At 45.9% G+C, this 26034-nt stretch overlaps 1 protein-coding gene across 1 annotated transcript in view; it reads right to left on the bottom strand.

Annotated features, from left to right (window-relative positions):
* The window catches only part of SHC4 (SHC adaptor protein 4), a 179730-nt gene that overhangs the window by 98201 nt on the left and 55495 nt on the right, over positions 1 to 26034 (bottom strand). The window contains exon 2 of the mRNA XM_069766036.1: positions 2884 to 2954. Within this exon, the coding sequence (XP_069622137.1) occupies positions 2884 to 2954 (71 nt within the window). The remainder of the gene's footprint in view (positions 1 to 2883; positions 2955 to 26034) is intronic.

The raw sequence follows: 26034 nt of genomic DNA on the forward strand, positions 1-26034 counted from the left end.
TGCCCAGTGCCCGCACTTAGAGCCCCACTGCCAGGAAGAAATGAACTGTATTCCTTCTGACAGTCTCTGGCTGTCAGTTGTAGGTTATTGGTGTATTTTTGTATGACAGGTTCCCTTTAATTTATATTATAGGTAGTTCAGATATACAGTGGGGCAAAAAAGTATTTAGTCAGTCAGCAATAGTGCAAGTTCCACCACTTAAAAAGATGAGATGCGTCTGTAATTTACATCATAGGTAGACCTCAACTATGGGAGACAAACTGAGAAAAAAAATCCAGAAAATCACATTGTCTGTTTTTTTTTAACATTTTATTTGCATATTATGGTGGAAAATAAGTATTTGGTCAGAAACAAAATTTCATCTCAATACTTTGTAATTTATCCTTTGTTGGCAATGACAGAGGTCAAACGTTTTCTGTAAGTCTTCACAAGGTTGCCACACACTGTTGTTGGTATGTTGGCCCATTCCTCCATGCAGATCTCCTCTAGAGCAGTGATGTTTTTGGCTTTTCGCTTGGCAACACGGACTTTCAACTCCCTCCAAAGGTTTTCTATAGGGTTGAGATCTGGAGACTGGCTAGGCCACTCCAGGACCTTGAAATGCTTCTTACGAAGCCACTCCTTCGTTGCCCTGGCGGTGTGCTTTGGATCATTGTCATGTTGAAAGACCCAGCCACGTTTCATCTTCAATGCCCTTGCTGATGGAAGGAGGTTTGCACTCAAAATCTCACGATACATGGCCCCATTCATTCTTTCATGTACCCGGATCAGTCGTCCTGGCCCCTTTGCAGAGAAACAGCCCCAAAGCATGAGGTTTCCACCACCATGCTTTACAGTAGGTATGGTGTTTGATGGATGCAGCTCAGTATTCTTTTTCCTCCAAACACGACAAGTTGTGTTTCTACCAAACAGTTCCAGTTTGGTTTCATCAGACCATAGGACATTCTCCCAAAACTCCTCTGGATCATCCAAATGCTCTCTAGCAAACTTCAGACGGGCCCGGACATGTAGTGGCTTAAGCAGTGGGACACGTCTGGCACTGCAGGATCTGAGTCCATGGTGGCGTAGTGTGTTACTTATGGTAGGCCTTGTTACATTGGTCCCAGCTCTCTGCAGTTCATTCACTAGGTCCCCATGCGTGGTCCTGGGATTTTTGCTCACCGTTCTTGTGATCATTCTGACCCCACGGGGTGGGATTTTGCGTGGAGCCCCAGATCGAGGGAGATTATCAGTGGTCTTGTATGTCTTCCATTTTCTAATTATTGCTCCCACTGTTGATTTCTTCACTCCAAGTTGGTTGGCTATTGCAGATTCAGTCTTCCCAGCCTGGCGCAGGGCTACAATTTTGTTTCTGGTGTCCTTTGACAGCTCTTTGGTCTTCACCATAGTGGAGTTTGGAGTCAGACTGTTTGAGGGTGTGCACAGGTGTCTTTTTATACTGATAACAAGTTTAATCAGGTGTCATTACTACAGGTAATGAGTGGAGGAAAGAGGAGACTCTTAAATAAGAAGTTACAGGTCTGTGAGAGCCAGAAATCTTGATTGTTTGTTTCTGACCAAATACTTATTTTCCACCATAATATGCAAAAAAAATGATAAAAAAACAGACAATGTGATTTTCTGGATTTTTTTTTCTCAGTTTGTCTCCCATAGTTGAGGTCTACCTATGATGTAAATTACAGACGCCTCTCATCTTTTTAAGTGGTGGAACTTGCACTATTGCTGACTGACTAAATACTTTTTTGCCCCACTGTAAGCATATTAAGCTAGCCATAGTGTACAAAATGGTTTCATTGTTGCATGGAAGGCATAAGAGGTTTCATTAATATTTTATTTAAGATGCTTTAAATGTAATCACCCATGAGTGATTAGTGATTTCTGAAAACAATGTGCATTACTTTTTTATATACATTAACTTGTATACAAATGTTTATTTATACACACTTTCTGTTTAGTGCTTATTTTTTTCTTAATATTTTCTTCTATTCTTGTAACAGCTGTGAAGCAGTGACCAGTGTCACATATGAGGGTTGCTATGTGCCACCCCAGGATGCGCAGAGGCATATTGAGGCCGTGGGAGTGCATTGCAGTCACAGGCATAGCTGTGATTGGAATACAAAATAAAAGTAAGTGTTGGTCTTGGGCAAGCTATTTGTCCAAGGCAGATTTTAAAAAAACCTGCTCTGAGCTTTTGTTTTTGAAAAGGACTACAGGATGGTAGTGGGGCAGTCCGTTTCCTTCCCGGTCGGGTTTTCCATGTGGCCTACAGGTTCCTTGTAAAAGCTCCTGAAGCAGAGGGTTGCGTGTGTCAGTTTGGTTTTGCAAGTGTGCAGAGTAGAAGGCTCTGCAGAGCTCCACCTGTGTGAGGTAACACAGGCAAGCGGAGCCAAAAGGCCTTGCGAAGCCAAAAGGCCAGGCACACACAGTGTACACGGCGGTGCAGTCGCCCACGGCAACAAGGACTCAAATGTGGACTCTTTTGTTTCCCGGCTGCGATCGGGAGGACATTGTGTGCTGTGTATTTTCTGTGAGTTGGACATTAAAACACATTTTGCTTTGAACTTTGCTGGGTTCACCACCTCATCACTGCACAGTGTGGATACCGCTGCACTACACAGTTGAAAAATCATAGTTAGGACACTACCCTACTTAAAGGGTCTTGCGCCCATCCTACTGATGATTCGTGTGGGTCCCAGCAATTGGACCCCCTTATTCTAGCATTTATCACCTGTCCAATCTATAGGTAATAAAAGATTCAGGCTGGGATGCTCAATTTGAAAGTAAAATAGCATAATAGGAAAACTATTATCTGTGCTTACTAAAGATAACAAGTATATAACAATAACGAACTGACAATCTATAATGGTTAGGCATCCATTTTACCTTGTAACTTGTGTTCTGGTGCCAAAATCAAGAGACCTCATGGACTGCAACACTTCAATGCAACCCATGTACTGCAAAACACAAAGACAAGTTGATTGAATATAGTTATTCATTTCACTCTAATGGCAAAACAGGGTTAATACATTTTCATATACATGGAGTAATAGGTGTCACACCGCCACCACCGCCGCTTGCCGCGTCCTCTTATACTTACCTGTCCTCGACGTCCCAGCGCGGCTCCTCTTCTGCAGCATCTCTCCTCCGGTGTCCGCTCCCGTCTCCTGCTGCTCGTCGAGCGTGCGCGCACGCCAGGTTCAACTCTGCGTGCGCACACTTCTGACCTTCTTCTGCACTTCCTGTTCTGTCCTCTCTACTATCTTGGAGGACTTTCACCCATAGGTAATGCGCAGCGCCCTTAGAAAATACCGGCCTCTTCCTCTTCCCTGTGCCTATGGTCATTTGTGTTTCAAGTGTTCTAGGCTGCCTGCGTCTCTGTGCATTTCCTTGCCCTCTGATATTAGGTCTTCTCCTCTTCTCTCCGCAGTACCCCGCCAGTTCCTGTGTATCTGCCGCAATCCTGCCAGTCTCCCTCTACCACAGTATCCCGCCAGTCTCTGTGTCTCTGCCGCTACCCTGCCAGTCTCTGTGTCTCCACAGCACCTCGCCAATCCCTGTGTCTCTGCTGCAATCCTGCCAGTCTCCGTCTCACCACAGTACCCCGCCAGTCTCTGTGTCTCTGCCGCTACCTTGCCAGTCTCTGTGTCTCCGCAGCACCTCGCCAGACCCTGTGTCTCTGCTGTAATCCTACCAGTCTCTGTGTCTCCGTTCACCCTGCTGGTTCCTGTTTCTCCATCATATTCCTTTTCCGCCTTGGTCCTCTAGCTTCCGTGGCGATAGTCCCTCACTGGCCTGCCCCTAACTCTCCCTGTATAGAGGGCGGTCCATCTGGTTAGGTCGTCCGTGGGGGATTCGTTGTTTACGGTCTAGAGGGTCCACTTTTCCTTTCCACGTTCTTCATCACAATAGGACTATACATTATGCAGCAAATAATTGAGCTACTGTTTAACTGTAACCTTTTTGGTTAAGCAAATTACTTCCTCCCACTCAGAATTATTTAAAAAATGAGTCTTTGACCAGACTCTAGATTAAGATGTATAATAAATGCCCAATTGGCACACTATATGACTGCCCAACAGGCTAGATAATCGCCTCACATATAATAAAATCCCTTTAGGTCAATCAACAGTTTAAAAACACGTAACAGATAAGCTGCTCACCTGTCTAGGTAAGTGCAAAGGGTCCTCAATCCAAAGCAATAGCGCAATCAAAACATCAGCAGATCCAGCACCTTGATAAAACCGTAAACTTTATTTTTTGTCCAGTAAAAAGACAGTAAGAAGAATTATACTTCGAAATGCATTAACCAGGTTTAATATGTTTTCCAATGACACATTTTTCCTCTGATTTTGGGCATACCTGTTATGAACATAACACGCACTCATTCACTGGTAACTGAAAAAGGGAAAATCTATTACTATACAGGGAGACGCCACACTCACACCCAACTGGTCCCTGTACAGACTGGAAAGACCCTAGCTCAACTCAAAAACACCACCTTGGCACTAAAAGGCCATCAAGAGGATTCTCGTACCTGCTGAGGAACCAGAGGAGAGGCTGCAACACACTGCCAACAAGAGGAGAGGAAAGTGTGCAGGTAGATACAAAACCCAAGGTGAGAAAATGAAAACACATTTATATAAGGTTGATGGAAAGATAAGGAAGGTCAATATCCAACAGAACAAGTATAACCTCCCAGAAACCTAAAAAGGTGAACGGAAGAGGAACTGGGAGGGAAGACTCAGTGCAGGAATTCAACTGTTGTTTAACATGCAAGGTAAATCCCTTACCTGAAGGGCTGTAACTCCTAATCCCAAGTCCACATAGAGGTATAGCCAGCAAGGAAGTGCAGGGTGAACATATAAAACCCAACCCAGAATGTGATAGGGCAGACCAAAACATGAAAATAGAAAACACTTGGCGAGGAGCAAACCAAGAGTGGGGAATAAAGCCAATTGGAACCATCAGCATTTGGACAGGGAAAAAGAGGCAATAGCTCAGCAGACAGCCGAATCTACCACTCAGCAAACAAATCCCCAAACTGAGCCGTGACAGTACCCCCGTTCTAAGAGGGGCCAAGGGACCCTCAGAGCCCCTATCGTCTAGCATCGCTGATGGAGCTCCCTCACCAAGTGATCCACCTGAAGATCCTCCAAATCAACCCAGGAGTTATCTTCAGGACAACCTTTCAACTTAATGAGATACTGCAGATGGCGCCTGACCTATCTGGAACCAAGAACTCACTTTACCTCATGCTCCTGATCCCCTCCCAAATTCACCTCAATTGTGACTTTAGGAACCGGTGTCCCCTCAAATTTTTTTAAAAGGGAAGAATGGAAACTATTAATCCTCCTGGCAATAGAAAGTTGCAACTTAAGTGTCACAGGATTTTAAATTTTAGCAATGTTATAAGGACCTATAAATTTAGGTGTAGACTTCATAGACATGACCATTAACCATAGATTTTCTGACGATAGCCATGCAAAATCCCCCACTCTGAAGACAGAAGCCTTCCTACGACTGCGATTAGCCCCTCTTCTGAACCAGTCACTACCAAGCCCTTCTATCTTAAACAATGTTTTTTGGAACACCATGCAATTTCACAATATGAGAAATGAACAAATTTGCTAAGCTCTTAGCAGTTGGCAACTTTTGAAGTGGGAGCAAATAAATTATTTTGCTAAAACGCTTCCCCCACACCCATACGACTGTGTTACCACCAAAGTTAGGCAAATCAGTGACAAAGTCCATGGATGAGTGGGTCCCTAAGGTAAAATCTCTTAGGCTACGTTCACACTAGCGTTCTGCTAGTGTGCGTCGCCTTAGCGTCGGGTGACGCAGCGGCGACGCACGCTTCATGCGCCCCTATGTTTAACATGGGGGACGCATGCGTTTTTGTGTGTTGCGTTTTGCAACACTTGCGTCTTTTTTGCCGCTAGCGTCGGACCAAGAAAACGCAGCAAGTTGCATTTTTCTTGCGTCCGATTTTCGGCAAAAAATGACGCACGCGTCGCAAAACGTGCGTTTTGATGCGTTTTTGTGTGCGTCGTGCGTTGCGTCGCCGACGCAGCGGCGCGCAATGCTAGTCTGAACGTAGCCTTAGCTTGAAGGGCTGGAACTTCTAAACCCAAGCACACCTGGAGGTATAGCCAGCAATCAAGTGCAACAAAGGGTGAACATATAAAATCAAACCCAGAATGTGATAGGGCAGACCAAAACGAGAAAATGGAAAATAACTAGAGAGGAGCAAACCAAGAAGAGCGAACAAATACAACTGGAACCATCAGCTTTTGGACAGGGAAGAAAAGACAATAGCTCAGCAGACAGGAGAACAGACCACACAGCAACGCATAAGGATGCTTTCACATTGTGTTGTGTCTCCGTCGGGCATACGTCTGAAACCCCCTGCAAAACGAATCTGGACGCATGCATTGACAGGGCCAATAGACTGCAATGATGACGGCAGACCGCACGTTCGCACTTTTTTCAGCAGTGTACGTCTACAGGAGGCGGACACTCAGACGCAGTCTACTACGTCTGAGTGTCCGCATCATGTAGTCGTACAATTCAGAAAAAAGTACACGGCAGAGCTCACGTTCGTTCTGCCGTCATCATTGCAGTCTATTGGCCCTGTCGACTCATGCGTCTGGATCCCGTTTTGCGGGGAATATTGGACTTATGCCCTGACGGGAACACACAATGCAATGTGAAAGCACCCTAAGCAGATTGGCTCTCCAAACCAAGCCATGAAAAAAAAACATCCTGTACTGTTTTCTTACTGGACGGAAAATAAAGTTTGCAGCTTTATCGAGGTGCTGGATCTCCTGATTTTTTGGATAGCTTTAAAAACACGGAACAAGTCATAACTTGTAAGCTTGGTGTTGGTATGATCATTTTTCACAGCCCAAAAAGTGGAAGCAATGGAGTAAATCGGCTGAATCAGTTGTGTTTGCCTGATCTACAGACCCAACTGCTATGAATGCTTAATAGGAAGTTAAACCACACAATGCCCCAATCATATACTCTTAATTTTACTGGAAAGCTTCCCATCATGTGATAAGTAGTGCACAAACTAATTATCATTGACGTCTAGACTCTTACATTTCCAAGAACGTATTGTAAATACTAGATTATATTACAAGTTGAATCGTGATACTGTTTAGTTTAACTTATTAAATCAGGAATAAATCAAAAAGAAAGGGAGATACAGAAATCCGATCAATTTTCCTACAGGGATCACCTTTCTACATTGTTTTATGTCAGTCTAGATAGTAATAGTGTATGTAGCAGTGTGAATATGTGAATATGACCAAAACTGTAGATCCAGGACCATAAAATGGTGCAATATACATTTTTGATCAATATTATGCCACATAGGCAGTTTGTTTGCTATTTAGCTCAGCTGCAATAGGAGGTTTAAGGAAGTCTGAGACACAGTCCTGCTGCTATCTCCCTCTTCCTCCATCTCCCCTTTGTTAGGGTATGTTCCCACGGTCAGTAAACGCTGACGGTTTGACATTGTGTACATCCGAAGAGTCCAACCCGTAGCGTACAGATGTTGCAGCATAGTGGACGGGATTTCAAGAAATCCCATGTCCTCTATGCATGCACAGATGCTCGCGGCTTGCTTGGGGAGACTGACATGTGGCACGTCTTTCCAAACCGCAGCATGTCAATTTATCTTGTGGAGACGCGAGCCTCCGCAAGATAAATATCACCCATACAATGTATTGGATGCGGTGATTCTGTACGGTTAAATAAACACATGGTTCAAAAGCCGGCAGCTCTTTGGACGCAGCGGATAAAGCGCTGCTGATTAATGACCGTGGGAACTTAGCCTTAGAAGGGCTGCAGATCATATGTCTATTACAAGCTTACCAGGAAGCGAGGTCTATCTTTATTATGACAAGGTCAGGATCATTATAAACTACAAGCAAATAAGCCACCAGTAAGAAAATAAGGCTAATCGGATGCACTGGAGTTAATCAGCCTAAGTATGGGCCTAGAAGGTTCCCTGAATAAAGACTAAGTATTAAGCCATTAATGTACAATGAAATATATATGTGTCATAAGCCACAGGTATGGCATATTATAATATACATATTACAGTTTCATAGTTTTTAAGTCTGAAGGGAGGCATAAGTCCATTGAGTTCAAACCATAACCCACCATGTTGATCCAGAAGGAGGCAAAAACTCCATAGGGCAGACACAAATTGCTACATATTAGGGGAAAATGCCTTCCCAACTCCACTTACGGCAATCAGATTACTGTATAAGCTGAGTTTTTCAGCACATTTTTTCCATTTTACAAGTAAGACATCCAGGCCCTGCTTGAATTTTTGTGGTGAATCAACCATTACAATATCATGTGGGAGAGAGTTTCATAAGCTCACTGCACATAAAGTAAAGAATCACTGTCTATGAATATTAAACCTACTTTCCAGCTGAGGGACTATCTAATGCTGTGGTAGCCTTATACTAATCTGTATATCTACCTATGTATGTATATATATATATATATATATATATATATATATATATATATATATATATGCTGCTTCTTCAGGTAGACACAGGCACACTTTGGTGGTGAAGCACCTGCAGGTTTATTAACGTCTTCATACTCCAAAACAGGGTTCAGAAAAACAAAATCAGAGCCTTCCTGGCTTAAAACAAAACAAATAAAGTATAACAGAGTTCTTTCTCTGCAAGTTTCAACCTGCAGCTACCCCGCACAGTCCTTAGCTACTGCGGGAGCTATCTGGGAGTTCCTTCTCTCCCAAGACACGTCACTCACTGACTCTCATGGCTGGGTATTTGCTACGGCTGCGACCGTAAACGTGGCCGAGCCGATGCTCCCACATCGCCAAACCATGACGACGTGGGCGAGCGTCCCAAATGGGAACGTGATGTGGACCCACTGGACCACATAGAGTAACCTGGACCTGCCCAGACTAGGGAAGGGCAGCGAGCAAGGTCTGTGGCAGCTGAGCATGTGAACAAGATGGCAATATGCAGAACTAGATTACACCGCACAACTTCAGATATGAAGAAACAAAGTTTACTTAAATGAAAACACAGTACATAACAAAACATAATGATGTCAGAATCCTGACTCCACACATCAGAGTAGGGTACATGTCTCAGGATAACAGACGAAGGCAGGAGGACATCAGGGGTTGGTGCAGTCCAGGGTCATCTGGCACGGGCTTACTAGGACAGCCTCTCTCTCAGGCCTCAGGCGCAGCACAGGCTCAGCAGGAGAACATCAGACACCGACCCAGGACAGACGTCATCACAGGGTGGACCATCGGGTCACAGGCAAGACATCAGACACAGTCTGGAACACGGATGGCACAGGACCAGGTAGCGGTGGTCATCAGGTTCCTAGCTACGGCCGTCAGGCTCCGGGCATTGGAGCTAGGAAGGAACTCAAGCGTGATGGTGCAAGCACCGCCGGACTGGAACTGGGCCAGACGGGGTTAGCGCTGCATGGAAGGCTGGGCACAGCATAGTAAGAGCTCAGCAAGAACACCAGACTCCATCTTTAAAAGTTGAGCCCTGATAGTTCAGTCAATGGGTGCGGGGTGTCAGACACAAAAGGACTTCAGGAACATAACACAATGGACACAGTTCAGACAGGATCAAGTACTGGATATGCAGCCTCCAGGTTAGGCAGGTCTGGGTACTCTGCCCCCAGAATAGGCGGAAAAACAAAATGCAAACAGATCTGGATATGCAGCCTCCAGGAAAAGTGGATCTGGGTACTCTTCCCCCAGAACAGGCGGAAGACAGGTATCAGCTCTCCCAGAACATACTGCAGACAGAACGGGAGCTGGATACCTCACGCACAAGGCAAGACACAGAAACACAATGCAATGCTCTGGCAACGCCCAACAGGAGAGAGATAGTTTATATAGGAGCTGCAACACAGGTGCACTCTCAAACCCTAATAAAAGCAGGGTAGGTGTGGCCGCGCTTACCCTAAGCACAAACAGAAACCATTACAGCACAAAAAGCACAGGATCTGTGGCCCAGAGCACCCGACAGCGACTGCTAGCCTGAACACATGTGGAAAGTCATGCACCAGCTGCAGAGGACCTCGCTACCCACAGATAGCTTCCACAGCTGCAGCCAGGGACCGCACATGCGGGTGATCATGCAGCAGGGCAAAGACATCACAGCACATGTACAGCTACGCAGCAGCACAGGGAACTGAGCCACATCCATACAGGTAACAGACTACAGTTGCAGGGGCAAGTTAGGAGAGAGGAGAAAGGGTTAAAGCAGAAACATGCAAAAGTAACGCAGAAGAAACAAGGTATAAACCCAGCAGTGTTACAGTATCTAACACCCCAAGTGATGATAACATGACCTTGACATCACACAGGTCCTGTCAGAACTCTGCAGGTGGAGATACTGTGGACCCCCTCCCACTCGCTCTATGGAGGTCCACTAAAACCAGCCCATAACATTAGTTCCTATTAACCCTCTCAGTTCTTAGCGTGCTGGAGGCAAAAACACTCTGGTTTTACATGACTGACTGCAGTATGCGCAGTGACCCATATCTCCCTTCACATACTATGCCAGTGACTCTGTTACAGTATACAATATATATATGCAGCGCCCCAGAGACCTGGTCGTTGCAGTATGGCCCCAAGGCGAGTAGCGGTACGTCCGATGGCACTAAAGAGTTCTCCTGACCAGGTATCACCAGAACACATTACACTTCACACTCCGGCCACTAGGGGGAGAAAAAGGCTTTATTTATTGGGCCACTCCTCACACTGGTAAAACTAGGGGCTGGGGAGGAACCGCGCCTGCACACCTTGTGGCGGTATACTAAGAAAGAGACCAGAGGGGAAGAATATTGTGGAACAGTGTAAACGAGATCAGCACAAAGGAGAGCCAGTAAGAGTCGTGCCGAGAGAGGAAGGCAACATCTTACTGAGGCGCGTAGTCGGTGGGCGGATCACCGTAGGAGTAACTGACTTCAGGCCTTACTTCAAATTCCACTGGACAGTTGATTATAGGTTGGCTGTCTACCTTTTACACCTACGAAGACATAGGGGGCAACATTGGGAGAGGGGCGTCTCTAGGGTCCCGGAAGACCTCCAAGCCTTCCCGTCAAACGGGTGGCGTCCTAGCCATACTATATCTGGGGGACGTTAGAAACTAGCAACATCTGGAACCAAAGAACGAGAGAGAGAGAGAGAAAGCTGTAGAGAACGAACGAAGGAGAACAGCAGTTGTGAGGACTATTCCGAATGCTCAGCAGGGTAGGACTACAACACACAGGCGCTATTGGTAGGCAACGATTTCTATCTGCGAGGGAAACTCTGGATGTGCCCATCGGACCGGCCGGTCTCTGATAGCCCGGTTGAACGTGCTCTGGACTGAGTGCATGGAAGCCTTCAGTAAAAGGTAAAGAGACTGCAACCCTGTGTCCTCGTTATTGCCTGCACCTCACACCATCACCATCCACCTTACTGGGAAGCCCTGGGGATTTACTTCACCTGTGGGAAGGTATACCATCCAGCTGCTATTCCATCACCCCAGCGGACCCCACAGCAGCGTCGGTCACCCTGACCGAACACCACAGGTGGCGTCACGAACCCCTGACAGACTGTACCACCACTTTCATTGGACGCCCCTTAGCAGGGTCACGACCGGGTCCAGCCACCGTGACAACCGCATAACTGAGCAGAAAGGACCGGTACCGAGTGACTAGTGGCCCTGTGTCTGGGGGCGCTCCATATATATATATATATATATGTATATATATATATATACACACACACACACATACAGTATCTATCTATCTATCTATCTATCTATCTATCTATCTATCTCTCTATATATAATATATATTATGAGAACATGCCTCATAGCTGATGGGATTGTGACCTTATTACTTTTCTTGTGCAGCCTTTGCTGGGATTTGTAGTTGTGCACATATCCTGCAGTGCTCCATCTGCAGATCTTCATTATGGATTCTCCCTGTGTTATGCGCAGAGATGCTCTTAGCCAGCACCTCTCCCCTGTCATTGATAAAATGAAATATTCAGTGGAGTAGGTGAGTCATGCACTGAGATCATATGATGATGAGTAAGTGTTCACTTGCCTCTGTGCCCTGTGCGTGGGAAGCTACTCTAAACTAAGATGAGAAAATCAATATCAGAATTACTCAGAGGAGAATACAGGCCGATGTTATCTTTTATTTACAGATTAAGTGTTGTGACTGGAATTGAAATACAGATCCTTTTAATTCCACAGTAATTGAGTGGCTTGAAACCACTATAAAAATGTTTAATAAAATGCCCATTATGGATTTGCTCCAAAACCCCCCACCTCACATTTCATGGGGTTTCTCTGTAAGTAATAGACTGTTAAATACACAGACAAAAAAAAACAATTTGACCTTTTAGCAAATAATTTTCCTAATATTCTACGTAAGTTCAGTGTGTAGTTTGCAGTGCTTTTTGCTTTGTTCACTTCTGTCTCATGAAAATCTTAATCTATTGCAGCTCCACTCAATGTCCATGTTGTAAAAAACTGATGATCACTGAGGGAAAAAGTGAACAAAGTGGACACAAAGGGAATATGGCAACCCTGCACACGTGATCAGTGCGGGTCTCAGCTATTTACACCATAATCTGTGTGATAATCCCTTTAATAGGAATTCCATCTGAAATGTTACAGGAGCATTTACATGGTAAGATAATTGTTGGCGAGTGTCACTAAAAATGCTCATTTCACAATTATGTTGCTATGTAAACAAGATGCAGATCGCCCAATGAGCAAGCAAAACGCTCGTTTAACGGTTGAATTGGTCTTTTATGCAGCATTATACAACCCCTATTATACAACCATTACTGACTACCACATTTTTTGTTCTTGATTTCTTTTAGTGTTCCTTAAAGCCAGAAAGTTGCCATTTGAAATGACTTTAGTTTTGTGCCATGTCTGTGATCTGCTTTTTTTCTACAAAATTAAACAACTGAATGAACATCCTTGTAGATCATGTTGTCACATCTTGTTGTAGATCATCGTTGTCAGTAGGGTTGAGCGAAACGGGTCGTTCATTTTCAAAAGTCGCCGACTTTTGGCAAAGTCGGGTTTCATGAAACCCGATCCGACCCCTGTGCGGGGTCGGCCATGCGGTACGCGACTTTCGCGCCAAAGTCGCGTTTCAATGACGCGAAAAGCGCCATTTCTCAGCCAATGAAGGTAAACGCAGAGTGTGGGCAGCGTGATGACATAGGTCCTGGTCCCCACCATCTTAGAGAAGGGCATTGCAGTGATTGGCTTGCTGTCTGCGGCGTCACAGGGGCTATAAAGGGGAGTTCCCGCCGACCGCCATGTTACTGCTGCTGATCTGAGCTTAGGGAGAGGTTGCTGCCGCTTCGTCAGAAGCAGGGATAGCGTTAGGCAGGGTCCATTAACCACCAAACCGCTTGTGCTGTAGCGATTTCCACTGCCCAACACCACCTTCGGTGTGCAGGGACAGTGGAAGCTACATTTTGTTTGTTTTTTTTCCCCTCAGCGCTGTAGCTCATTGGGCTGCCCTAGAAGGCTCCCTGATAGCTGCATTGCTGTGTGTACGCCGCTGTGCAAACCAACTGCTTTTTTCAAAGCACAAATCCTCTTGTTCCTTCCTTTCTGCACAGCTATCTTGTTTGTTTGTCCACACCAGTTTTATTTAATTTGTGCATCAGTCCACTCCTTATTGCTGCCTGCCATACCTGGCTGAGATTACTGCAGGGAGATAGTAATTGAAGGACAGTTCCTTTTTTTTTTTTTTTTTGTGGGAGATTAAGATTGACATTTCTGCTAGAGTGCCATCCCTGTCTGTGTCATCTCTCACTCAGTGGGCCATAGAAAGCCTATTTATTTTTTTGCTTGATTTGGGTTATAAAATCTACCTGAAAAAATCACTACATCAATCAGTGGGAGAAAAATATTGGCCTCAGGGCTTGTGTGCCACTCCTGACTCCTGTGTGCATCATCACTCACTCAGTGGGCCATAGAAAGCCTATTTATTTTTTTGCTTGATTTTGGTTCTAAAATCTACCTGAAAAAATCACTACATCAATCAGTGGGAGAAAAATATTGGCCTCAGGGCTTGTGTGCCACTCCTGACTCCTGTGTGCATCATCACTCACTCAGTGGGCCATAGAAAGCCCATTTTTTTTTTTTTTTTTGCTTTATTTGGGTTCTAAATTCTACCTGAAAAAATCAATAAATCAATCAGTGGGAGATTAATATTGGCCTTTGGGCTTGTGTGCCAGTCCTAAGCGTGCCATCTCTCTCTCTCAGATAGTGGGCCATAGAAAGCCTATTTATTTATTTTTTTTTTTATTGGGTTTATAAATTTTCCCTGGAAAAAAAAAAAAAGTGGGAGATTAATATTGGCCTCTGGGCTTGTGTGCCAGTCCTGAGCGTGCCATCTCTCTCACAAATAGTGGGCCATAGAAAGCCTATTTATTTATTTTTTTTTGGTTTTATAAATTCTCCCTTACAAAAAAAAAGGGAGATTAATATTGGCCTTTGGGCTTGTGTGCCAGTCCTAAGCGTGCCATCTCTCTCTGTCTCTCAGATAGTGGGCCATAGAAAGCCTATTTATTATTTTTTTTATTGGGTTTATAAATTTTCCCTGGAACAAAAAAAAAAAAGTGGGAGATAAATATTGGCCTCTGGGCTTGTGTGCCACTCCTGACTCCTGTGTGCGTCATCTCTCACTCAGTGGGCCATAGAAAGCCTTTTTTTGTTTTATTTGTTTTCTAAATTCTCCCTGAAAAAATCATTTTATTTTTTTTGGTTTCTAAATTCTTCCTGAAAAAAATCATTTTATTCTATTTTTTTTTTTTCCTAAAGTCTCCCTGAAAAAAAAAACAAAAAAAAACAAATCAGTGGGAGATTAATATTGCCCTTTCTGCTTGTGTGCCAGTCTTGACTCCTGGGTGTGCCATCTCTCTCTCTCTCTCTCTCTCTCTCCAATTGTGGGCCATAGAAAGCCTATTATTTTTTTAGCTTGATTTGGGTTCCAAAATCTACCTGAAAAAATCACTACATCAATCAGTGGGAGATAAATATTGGCCTCTGGGCTTGTGTGCCACTCCTGACTCCTGTGTGCGTCATCTCTCACTCAGTGGGCCATAGAAAGCCTTTTTTTGTTTTATTTGTTTTCTAAATTCTCCCTGAAAAAATCATTTTATTTTATTTGGTTTCTAAATTCTTCCTGAAAAAATCATTTTATTCTATTTTTTTTTTTCCTAAAGTCTCCCTGAAAAAAAAAAAAAAAAAAAAAACAAATCAGTGGGAGATTAATATTGCCCTTTCTGCTTGTGTGCCAGTCTTGACTCCTGGGTGTGCCATCTCTCTCTCTCTCTCTCTCTCCAATTGTGGGCCATAGAAAGCCTATTATTTTTTTTAGCTTGATTTGGGTTCCAAAATCTACCTGAAAAAATCACTACATCAATCAGTGGGAGATAAATATTGGCCTCTGGGCTTGTGTGCCACTCCTGACTCCTGTGTGCGTCATCTCTCACTCAGTGGGCCATAGAAAGCCTTTTTTTGTTTTATTTGTTTTCTAAATTCTCCCTGAAAAAATCATTTTATTTTCTTTGGTTTCTAAATTCTTCCTGAAAAAAATCATTTTATTCTATTTTTTTTTTTTCCTAAAGTCTCCCTGAAAAAAAAAAAAAAAATCAAATCAGTGGGAGATTAATATTTACATTTGTGCTTCAGTGACAGTCCTGCGTGTGTGGCATCTCTCTCATTTGTTGCCACCAACAACAGAGTGTGTAACATTGTGCCTGATTTTCGTTGTGGTCTCACTCACCTGTAAAGGGGTAGCTAAATCATACTGAAGTTATAGCTCACCGTGTAATTTGTGTGACAGCAACAAATACCGTTAGTTTGTTTACGTTTTTAAAACAATGAGGAAGTATGGTGGAAGAGGTCGTGGCCGGGGGCGTTCATTGTCAGCTGGTAATGAGGGTAGTGGTAGTGGTGGAGCATCAGCTGGTCGTGGGAAAAAAAATATTGCACCTAAGTCTGGAGCTGTGGAGCCAGGTTCGTCGTCTGGCTACACAAGGCCTCGAACGCTCCCTTTTCTGGGAGTAGGAAAACCGCTTTTAAAGCCGGAGCAGCAAGAGCAAGTTTTGGCTTATCTTGCTGACTCAGCCTCTAGCTCTTTTGCCTCCTCTCGTGAAACTGGTAAATGTCAAAGCAGCGCGTCGTTAGTGGATGTTCACGGTCAGGGACAAGTCGCTTCCTTGTCCTCTTCAGCAAAAACAACAACAGAGAAGAATGCAGCAGGCGACACAACGGGTTACTCCATGGAGCTCTTTACACATACCGTCCCTGGCTTAGAAAGTGAAGCAGTTAACAGTCCATGCCCATTACAAGTTGAATCTGACATGGAGTGCACTGATGCACAGCCACAGCCAGACTACTATGCTGGTCCTTTGACTCAGACCACAACATTGCCCTCGCAGGGTGCTGATCAAGAATCAGACCCTGATGAGACTATGTTGCCCCATCACGAACGCTATACCACCGACCGACACGGTGACACAGACGAAGTTGCACACGAGCTACAAGAAGAGGTAATAGATGACCCAGTTCTTGACCCCGATTGGCAGCCATTGGGGGAACAGGGTGCAGGCGGCAGCAGTTCTGAAGCGGAGGAGGAGGGGCCGCAGCAGGCATCAACATCGCAACAGGTTCCATCTGCCGGGCCCGTATCTTGCCCAAAACGCGTGGCAAAGCTAAAACCTGTTGGAGGACAGCGTGGCCATCCGGTTAAAGCTCAGTCTGCAATGCCTGAAAAGGTATCCGATACTAGAAAGAGTGCAGTCTGGCATTTTTTTAAACAACATCCAATTGATCAGCGCAAAGTCATCTGTCAAAAATGTTCAACTACCTTAAGCAGAGGACAGAATCTGAAAAGTCTCAATACAAGTTGCATGCATAGACATTTAACCACCATGCATTTGCAAGCCTGGACTAACTACCAAACGTCCCTTAAGGTTGTAGCACCCTCGGCCAATGAAGCTAGTCAGCAACGCAACATCCCTTCCGGCAGTGTAGGGCCACCATTTTCCGCACCACCTGCAGTATCTGTGCAGGTTTCTTTGCCAGGCCAAAGCCGTCAGGGTCAGGGAATCACCAGTTTCGTAGTAGGAAACACTGCATCTAGGGCACCGGTGGCAACAATACCATCTCCCACCGTCTCTCAGTCTGCCATGTCCACCGGCACCCCCGCTAGTTCCACGATCTCCAGCTCTCCAGTCCAGCTCACCCTACATGAGACTATGGTTAGAAAAAGGAAGTACTTAGCCTCGCATCCGCGTACACAGGGTTTGAACGCACACATAGCTAGACTAATCTCGTTAGAGATGATGCCCTACCGGTTAGTTGAAAGCGAAGCTTTCAAAGCCCTGATGGACTACGCTGTACCACGCTACGAGCTACCCAGTCGACACTTTTTTTCCAGAAAAGCCATCCCAGCCCTCCACCAGCATGTTAAAGAGCGCATCGTCCATGCACTCAGGCAATCTGTGAGCACAAAGGTGCACCTAACAGATGCATGGACCAGTAGGCATGGCCAGGGACGTTACGTGTCCATCACGGCACACTGGGTAAATGTGGTGGATGCAGGGTCCACAGGGGACAGCAAGTTTGGGACAGTTCTGCCTAGCCCATGGTCTAGGAAACAATTGGCTGTAGCCGTTCGCACCCCCTCCTCCTCCTCTTCGTCCTCCTGCAGAAGCGAGAGCTCGTCCACAGACCGCAGTCGCACAACCACTCCATCCGCAGCTGCCACTGTTGCACACCAGGTCTCCCATTATGGGGCAGCTACTGGCAAACGTCAGCAGGCTGTATTGGCTATGAAGTGTTTGGGCGACAACAGACACACCGCGGAAGTTCTGTCCGAGTTCTTGCAGAAAGAAACGCAGTCGTGGCTGGGCACTGTAGATCTTGAGGCAGGCAAGGTAGTGAGTGATAACGGAAGGAATTTCATGGCTGCCATCTCCCTTTCCCAACTGAAACACATTCCTTGCCTGGCTCACACCTTAAACCTGGTGGTGCAGTGCTTCCTGAAAAGTTATCCGGGGTTATCCGACCTGCTCCTCAAAGTGCGTGGACTTTGCTCACATATCCGCCGTTCGCCCGTACACTCCAGCCGTATGCAGACCTATCAGCGTTCTTTGAACCTTCCCCAGCATCGCCTAATCATAGACGTTGCAACAAGGTGGAACTCAACACTGCACATGCTTCAGAGACTGTGTGAACAGAGGCGGGCTGTTATGTTTTTGTGGGAGGATACACATACACGGGCAGGCAGTAGGATGGCAGACATGGAGTTGTCAGGTGTGCAGTGGTCGAAGATTCAAGACATGTGTCAAGTCCTTCAGTGTTTTGAGGAATGCACACGGCTGGTTAGTGCAGACAACGCCATAATAAGCATGAGCATCCCCCTAATGCGTCTGCTGATGCAAAGTTTGACGCACATAAAGGATCAGGCGTCTGCAGCTGAGGAAGAGGAAAGCCTTGATGACAGTCAGCCATTGTCTGGCCAGGGCAGTGTACAGGACGAGGTAGCGGGCGAAGAGGAGGAGGAGGACGAGGAGGATGATGGGGATGATTTTATTTTTAATGAGGAAGCTTTTCCGGGGCCACTGGAAATTGGTGGCGCGGCAAGGCCGGGTTCTGGTTTTTTGAGGGACACAAGTGACGTTGATTTGCCTGAAACTGCCCCTCAACCAAGCACAACCGCAGATTTGAGAACTGGAACTTTGGGCCACATGGCGGATTATGCCTTACGTATCCTCAAAAGGGACACACGCATAACTAAAATGATGAATGATGACGATTACTGGTTGGCCTGCCTCCTTGATCCTCGCTATAAAGGCAAATTGCAAAATATAATGCCACATGAGAACTTGGAACTAATATTAGCAACCAAACAATCAACTCTTGTTGACCGTTTGCTTCTGGCATTCCCTGCACACAGCGCCCGTGATCGTTCTCACACGAGCTGCAGGGGCCAGCAGACCAGAGGAGTTAGAGGGGCAGAAATCAGAAGTGGCGTTGGCCAGAGGGGTTTTCTGACCAGGTTGTGGAGTGATTTTGCTATGACCGCAGACAGGACAGGTACTGCAGCATCAATTCAAAGTGACAGGAGACAACATTTGTCCAGTATGGTTACAAACTATTTTTCATCCCTTATCGATGTTCTCCCTCAACCGTCATTCCCATTTGATTACTGGGCATCAAAATTAGACACCTGGCCAGAATTGGCAGAATATGCATTGCAGGAGCTTGCTTGCCCGGCAGCTAGTGTCCTATCAGAAAGAGTATTCAGTGCTGCAGGTTCAATACTGACAGAAAAAAGGACTCGTCTGGCTACCCAAAATGTAGATGATCTAACCTTCATTAAAATGAACCACAACTGGATTTCGAAATCTTTTGCCCCACCTTGCCCGGCTGACACCTAGCTTTCCTATGAAAAGGTCTTGCCTGTGGACTATTCTGAATGCCTTTTCCAATCTCGTAATTTTCTGCACCTGATTGTCCAGCATACGACATGTTTACACCTCACTAAATGGCCAAACTCCCCACACGGGGCCGTGGTATCGACACTTGGCGACAGCACCCGTGAGAGTGCAGTTTGTCTGAAGAGGTGGGTGAGCCCGCTTTTGGTCGACGGCACTGCCACTGGGTCCCTCCTAGTACAATAAAGTGTCTCTGGCGGTGGTGGTGCGCACCCAACGTCAGACACACCGTTGTAATATGAGGGGCCCTGGGCCTGTACCGCCGGCCACAAGACAGTTTCCCCCCTGTTGTGAATTCTGTGGCTGAGTTCACTTCTGTGGTCACAAGTGGTATTGCAGTCTCTGGGCTTCCTCCCTCAGGTGTTTTGGTGAGCTCGTTGGCTGCCTTGCTATTTAGCTCCACCTGAGTCTGTCTTCCTTGCTCCTTGTCAATGTTCCAGTGTTGGATCTGAGCTACTGCATCTTTCCTTGGGCCTGCTGCTCTGCTAGATAAGTGCTTCTAGTTTGTTTTCTGTTTTTTCTGTCCAGCTTGCTATTAACTTTTGCTGGAAGCTCTGAGAAGCAAAGGGGTGCACCGCCGTGCTGTTAGTTCGGCACGGTGGGTCTTTTTGCCCCTTTGCGTGGTTTTCGTTTTAGGGTTTTTTGTAGACTGCATAGTTCTCTTTGCTATCCTCGCTCTGTCTAGATTATCGGGCCTCACTTTGCTGAATCTATTTCATTCCTACGTTTGTCTTTTCATCTTGCTAACAGTCATTATATGTGGGGGACTGCCTATTCCTTTGGGGTATTTCTCTGAGGTAAGTCAGGCTTGTATTTCTATCTTCAGGCTAGTCAGCTCCTCAGGCAGTGCCGAGTTGCATAGGTAGTGATAGGCGCAATCCACTGCTGCTTATAGTTGTGTGAGGATAGATCAGGTACTGCAGTCTACAGAGATTCCACGTCTCAGAGCTCGTCCTATTGTTTTTGGTTATTGCCAGATCTCTGTATGTGCGCTGATTACTGCACGCTGTGTTGCCTGATTGCCAGCCATAACAGTACAAGGAGCCACCCAATGATTCCCAATAGAGGGAAAAAAGAAATCCTGACATCATTTTTTTTTCTTAGCTCTGTCTTCAGTCTTTTTTTTCCCCTAGACATTAGAGTGCTTCAGGACACAGCTGTGGACATGGATATTCAGGCTCTGTGCTCCTCAATGGATAATCTCGTTGTAAATGTACAAAAGATTCAAGATACTATTGATCAGAAATCGATGCTAGAACCAAGAATTCCGATTCCTGATTTGTTTTTTGGTGACAGAACTAAGTTCCTGAGCTTCAGAAATAATTGTAAGCTATTTTTGGCCTTGAAACTTCATTCTTCTGGTAATCCTATTCAACAGGTTTTGATTATTATTTCTTTTTTGCGCGGCGACCCACAGGACTGGGCGTTTTCTCTTGCACCAGGAGATTCTGCATTGAGTAATGTTGATGCATTTTTCCAGGCGCTGGGATTGCTTTACGATGAGCCTAATTCAGTGGATCAGGCTGAGAAAAATCTGCTGGCTTTATGCCAGGGTCAGGATGATGTAGAAGTATATTGTCAGAAATTTAGGAAGTGGTCAGTACTCACTCTGTGGAATGAATCTGCACTAGCGGCTTTGTTCAGAAAGGGTCGTTTATTTAATTTGTCCGTACCTGAACACACCGCTATGCGCAGTTATGTGAAGGAGTCCCTGGAGAAGGGACATATTCGCCCATCGTCGTCACCATTGGGAGCAGGGTTCTTTTTTGTAGCCAAGAAGGATGGTTCGCTAAGACCGTGTATTGATTACCGCCTTCTTAATAAGATCACTGTTAAGTTTCAGTATCCCTTGCCATTGATTTCTGACTTGTTTGCTCGGATTAAGGGGGCTAGTTGGTTTACTAAGATTGATCTTCGTGGTGCGTATAATCTGGTGAGAATCAGGCAGGGAGATGAATGGAAAACGGCATTTAATACGCCCGAGGGTCATTTTGAGTATCTGGTGATGCCGTTCGGACTTGCCAATGCTCCATCTGTTTTTCAGTCTTTAATGCATGACATTTTCCGTGAGTATCTGGATAAATTCTTGATTGTTTACTTGGATGACATTTTGATCTTCTCAGATGATTGGGAGTCTCATGTGAAGCAAGTCAGAATGGTTTTCCAGGTACTGCGTGCTAATTCCTTGTTCGTGAAGGGATCAAAGTGTCTCTTCGGTGTGCAGAAAGTTTCATTTTTGGGGTTCATCTTTTCCCCTTCTACTATCGAGATGGATCCGGTTAAGGTTCAGGCCATCCAGGATTGGACTCAGCCGACATCTCTAAAAAGTCTGCAGAAATTCCTGGGCTTTGCTAATTTTTATCGTCGCTTCATCTGTAATTTTTCTAGCATTGCCAGACCATTGACCGATTTGACCAAGAAGGGTGCTGATTTGGTTAATTGGTCTTCTGCTGCCGTGGAAGCTTTTCAGGAGTTAAAGCGTTGTTTTTGCTGTGCCCCTGTGTTGTGTCAACCTGATGTTTCTCTTCCGTTCCAGGTCGAGGTTGATGCTTCTGAGATTGGTGCAGGGGCGGTTTTGTCACAGAGAGGTTCTGGTTGCTCAGTGTTCAAACCATGTGCTTTCTTTTCCAGGAAATTTTCTGCTGCTGAGCGTAATTATGATGTGGGCAACCGAGAGTTGCTGGCCATGAAGTGGGCATTCGAGGAGTGGCGTCATTGGCTTGAGGGTGCTAAGCATCGCGTGGTGGTTTTGACTGATCATAAGAACCTTACTTATCTTGAGTCTGCCAAGCGCTTGAATCCTAGACAGGCCCGTTGGTCGTTATTTTTTGCTCGTTTTGATTTTGTGATTTCATACCTTCCGGGCTCTAAAAATGTGAAGGCGGATGCTCTGTCTAGGAGTTTTGTGCCCGACTCTCCGGGGTTATCTGAGCCGGCGAGTATCCTCAAGGAAGGAGTCATTGTGTCTGCCATCTCCCCTGATTTGCGGAGAGTGTTGCAGAAATTTCAGGCTAATAAACCTGATCGTTGTCCGGCCGAGAAACTGTTCGTCCCTGATAGGTGGACTAGTAAAGTTATCTCTGAACTTCATTGTTCGGTGCTGGCCGGTCATCCAGGAATCTTTGGTACCAGGGAGTTGGTTGCTAGATCCTTCTGGTGGCCATCTCTGTCACGGGATGTGCGTGCTTTTGTGCAGTCCTGTGGAATTTGTGCTAGGGCTAAGCCCTGCTGTTCACGTGCCAGTGGGTTGCTTTTGCCCTTGCCGGTCCCGAAGAGGCCTTGGACACATATTTCGATGGATTTCATTTCTGACCTTCCCGTTTCTCAAAAAATGTCGGTCATTTGGGTGGTCTGTGATCGCTTTTCTAAAATGGTCCATCTGGTGCCCTTGGTTAAATTGCCTTCCTCCTCTGATTTGGTGCCTTTGTTCTTCCAGCATGTGGTTCGTTTACATGGCATTCCTGAGAATATTGTTTCTGACAGAGGTTCCCAGTTTGTCTCGAGGTTCTGGCGAGCCTTTTGTGGTAGGATGGGCATTGACCTATCTTTCTCCTCGGCCTTCCATCCTCAGACTAATGGCCAGACCGAACGAACCAATCAGACCTTGGAAACATATCTGAGATGTTTTGTTTCCGCTGACCAGGATGATTGGGTGTCATTTTTGCCGTTGGCTGAGTTCGCCCTTAATAATCGGGCCAGCTCGGCTACCTTGGTCTCTCCATTTTTCTGCAATTCTGGGTTCCATCCTCGTTTCTCTTCAGGACAGGTTGAGTCTTCGGACTGTCCTGGTGTGGATTCTGTGGTGGACAGGTTGCAGCAGATCTGGACTCAGGTAGTGGACAATTTGACCTTGTCCCAGGAGAAGGCTCAGCTTTTCGCTAATCGCAGACGCCGTGTGGGACCCCGACTTCGTGTTGGGGATCTGGTTTGGTTATCTTCTCGTCATATTCCTATGAAGGTTTCCTCTCCTAAATTTAAACCTCGTTTTATTGGTCCATATAGGATTTCTGAGATTCTCAATCCGGTGTCTTTTCGTCTGACCCTCCCAGACTCCTTTTCCATACATAATGTATTCCATAGGTCGTTGTTGAGGAGATACGTGGCACCTATGGTTCCATCTGTGGAGCCTCCTGCCCCTGTTTTGGTGGAGGGGGAATTGGAGTATATTGTGGAGAAGATTTTGGATTCTCGTGTCTCTAGACGGAAACTCCAGTATCTGGTCAAATGGAAGGGTTATGCTCAGGAAGATAATTCCTGGGTTTTTGCCTCTGATGTCCATGCCCCAGATCTTGTTCGTGCCTTTCATGTGGCTCATCCTGGTCGGCCTGGGGGTTCTGGTGAGGGTTCGGTGACCCCTCCTCAAGGGGGGGGTACTGTTGTGAATTCTGTGGCTGAGTTCACTTCTGTGGTCACAAGTGGTATTGCAGTCTCTGGGCTTCCTCCCTCAGGTGTTTTGGTGAGCTCGTTGGCTGCCTTGCTATTTAGCTCCACCTGAGTCTGTCTTCCTTGCTCCTTGTCAATGTTCCAGTGTTGGATCTGAGCTACTGCATCTTTCCTTGGGCCTGCTGCTCTGCTAGATAAGTGCTTCTAGTTTGTTTTCTGTTTTTTCTGTCCAGCTTGCTATTAACTTTTGCTGGAAGCTCTGAGAAGCAAAGGGGTGCACCGCCGTGCTGTTAGTTCGGCACGGTGGGTCTTTTTGCCCCTTTGCGTGGTTTTCGTTTTAGGGTTTTTTGTAGACTGCATAGTTCTCTTTGCTATCCTCGCTCTGTCTAGATTATCGGGCCTCACTTTGCTGAATCTATTTCATTCCTACGTTTGTCTTTTCATCTTGCTAACAGTCATTATATGTGGGGGGCTGCCTATTCCTTTGGGGTATTTCTCTGAGGTAAGTCAGGCTTGTATTTCTATCTTCAGGCTAGTCAGCTCCTCAGGCAGTGCCGAGTTGCATAGGTAGTGATAGGCGCAATCCACTGCTGCTTATAGTTGTGTGAGGATAGATCAGGTACTGCAGTCTACAGAGATTCCACGTCTCAGAGCTCGTCCTATTGTTTTTGGTTATTGCCAGATCTCTGTATGTGCGCTGATTACTGCACGCTGTGTTGCCTGATTGCCAGCCATAACACCCCCCACCCCAGCTCAAACAGTGCTCTACCACTTGCAAAATGATCTCACAGCTCCACCAATGTTTAGTCTATGCGCTGACATCCTTCAATGCCTGCCACTGACAATACCATTGTATTGACATTTTTGTTATGTTAGGCCTTCGATGCCTGTCTGTGGTCACTCCTTCCACTAGGCCTCCACTGACCACACCACTGCTGCCCGTGTACCCCTGGAACCAATTTAAAATTGCCTACAGCCATGTGTTATTATTTTAGGCCTTCGATGCCTGTCTGCGGTCACTCCTTCCACTAGGCCTCCACTGACCACACCACTGCTGCCCGTGTACCCCTGGAACCAATTTAAAATTGCCTACAGCCAGCCCAATTTTTTTATTTTAGGCCTTCGATGCCTGTCTGCGGTCCATTCTTTCAACTACTACTACACTGACCAGGGCACTGCTGCCCGTGTACCCCTGGAACCAATTTAAAATTGCCTACAGCCATGTGTTATTATTTTAGGCCTTCGATGCCTGTCTGCGGTCACTCCTTCCACTAGGCCTCCACTGACCACACCACTGCTGCCCGTGTACCCCTGGAACCAATTTAAAATTGCCTACAGCCAGCCCAATTTTTTTATTTTAGGCCTTCGATGCCTGTCTGCGGTCCATTCTTTCAACTACTACTACACTGACCAGGGCACTGCTGCCCGTGTACCCCTGGAACCAATTTAAAATTGCCTACAGCCATGTGTTATTATTTTAGGCCTTCGATGCCTGTCTGCGGTCACTCCTTCCACTAGGCCTCCACTGACCACACCACTGCTGCCCGTGTACCCCTGGAACCAATTTAAAATTGCCTACAGCCAGCCCAATTTTTTTATTTTAGGCCTTCGATGCCTGTCTGCGGTCCATTCTTTCAACTACTACTACACTGACCAGGGCACTGCTGCCCGTGTACCCCTGGAACCAATTTAAAATTGCCTACAGCCATGTGTTATTATTTTAGGCCTTCGATGCCTGTCTGTGGTCACTCCTTCCACTAGGCCTCCACTGACCACACCACTGCTGCCCGTGTACCCCTGGAACCAATTTAAAATTGCCTACAGCCATGTGTTATTATTTTAGGCCTTCGATGCCTGTCTGCGGTCACTCCTTCCACTAGGCCTCCACTGACCACACCACTGCTGCCCGTGTACCCCTGGAACCAATTTAAAATTGCCTACAGCCATGTGTTATTATTTTAGGCCTTCGATGCCTGTCTGCGGTCACTCCTTCCACTAGGCCTCCACTGACCACACCACTGCTGCCCGTGTACCCCTGGAACCAATTTAAAATTGCCTACAGCCAGCCCAATTTTTTTATTTTA

The sequence above is a fragment of the Ranitomeya imitator genome, chromosome 4, assembly GCF_032444005.1.
Source record: "Ranitomeya imitator isolate aRanImi1 chromosome 4, aRanImi1.pri, whole genome shotgun sequence".
Taxonomy (NCBI): Eukaryota; Metazoa; Chordata; class Amphibia; order Anura; family Dendrobatidae; genus Ranitomeya; species Ranitomeya imitator.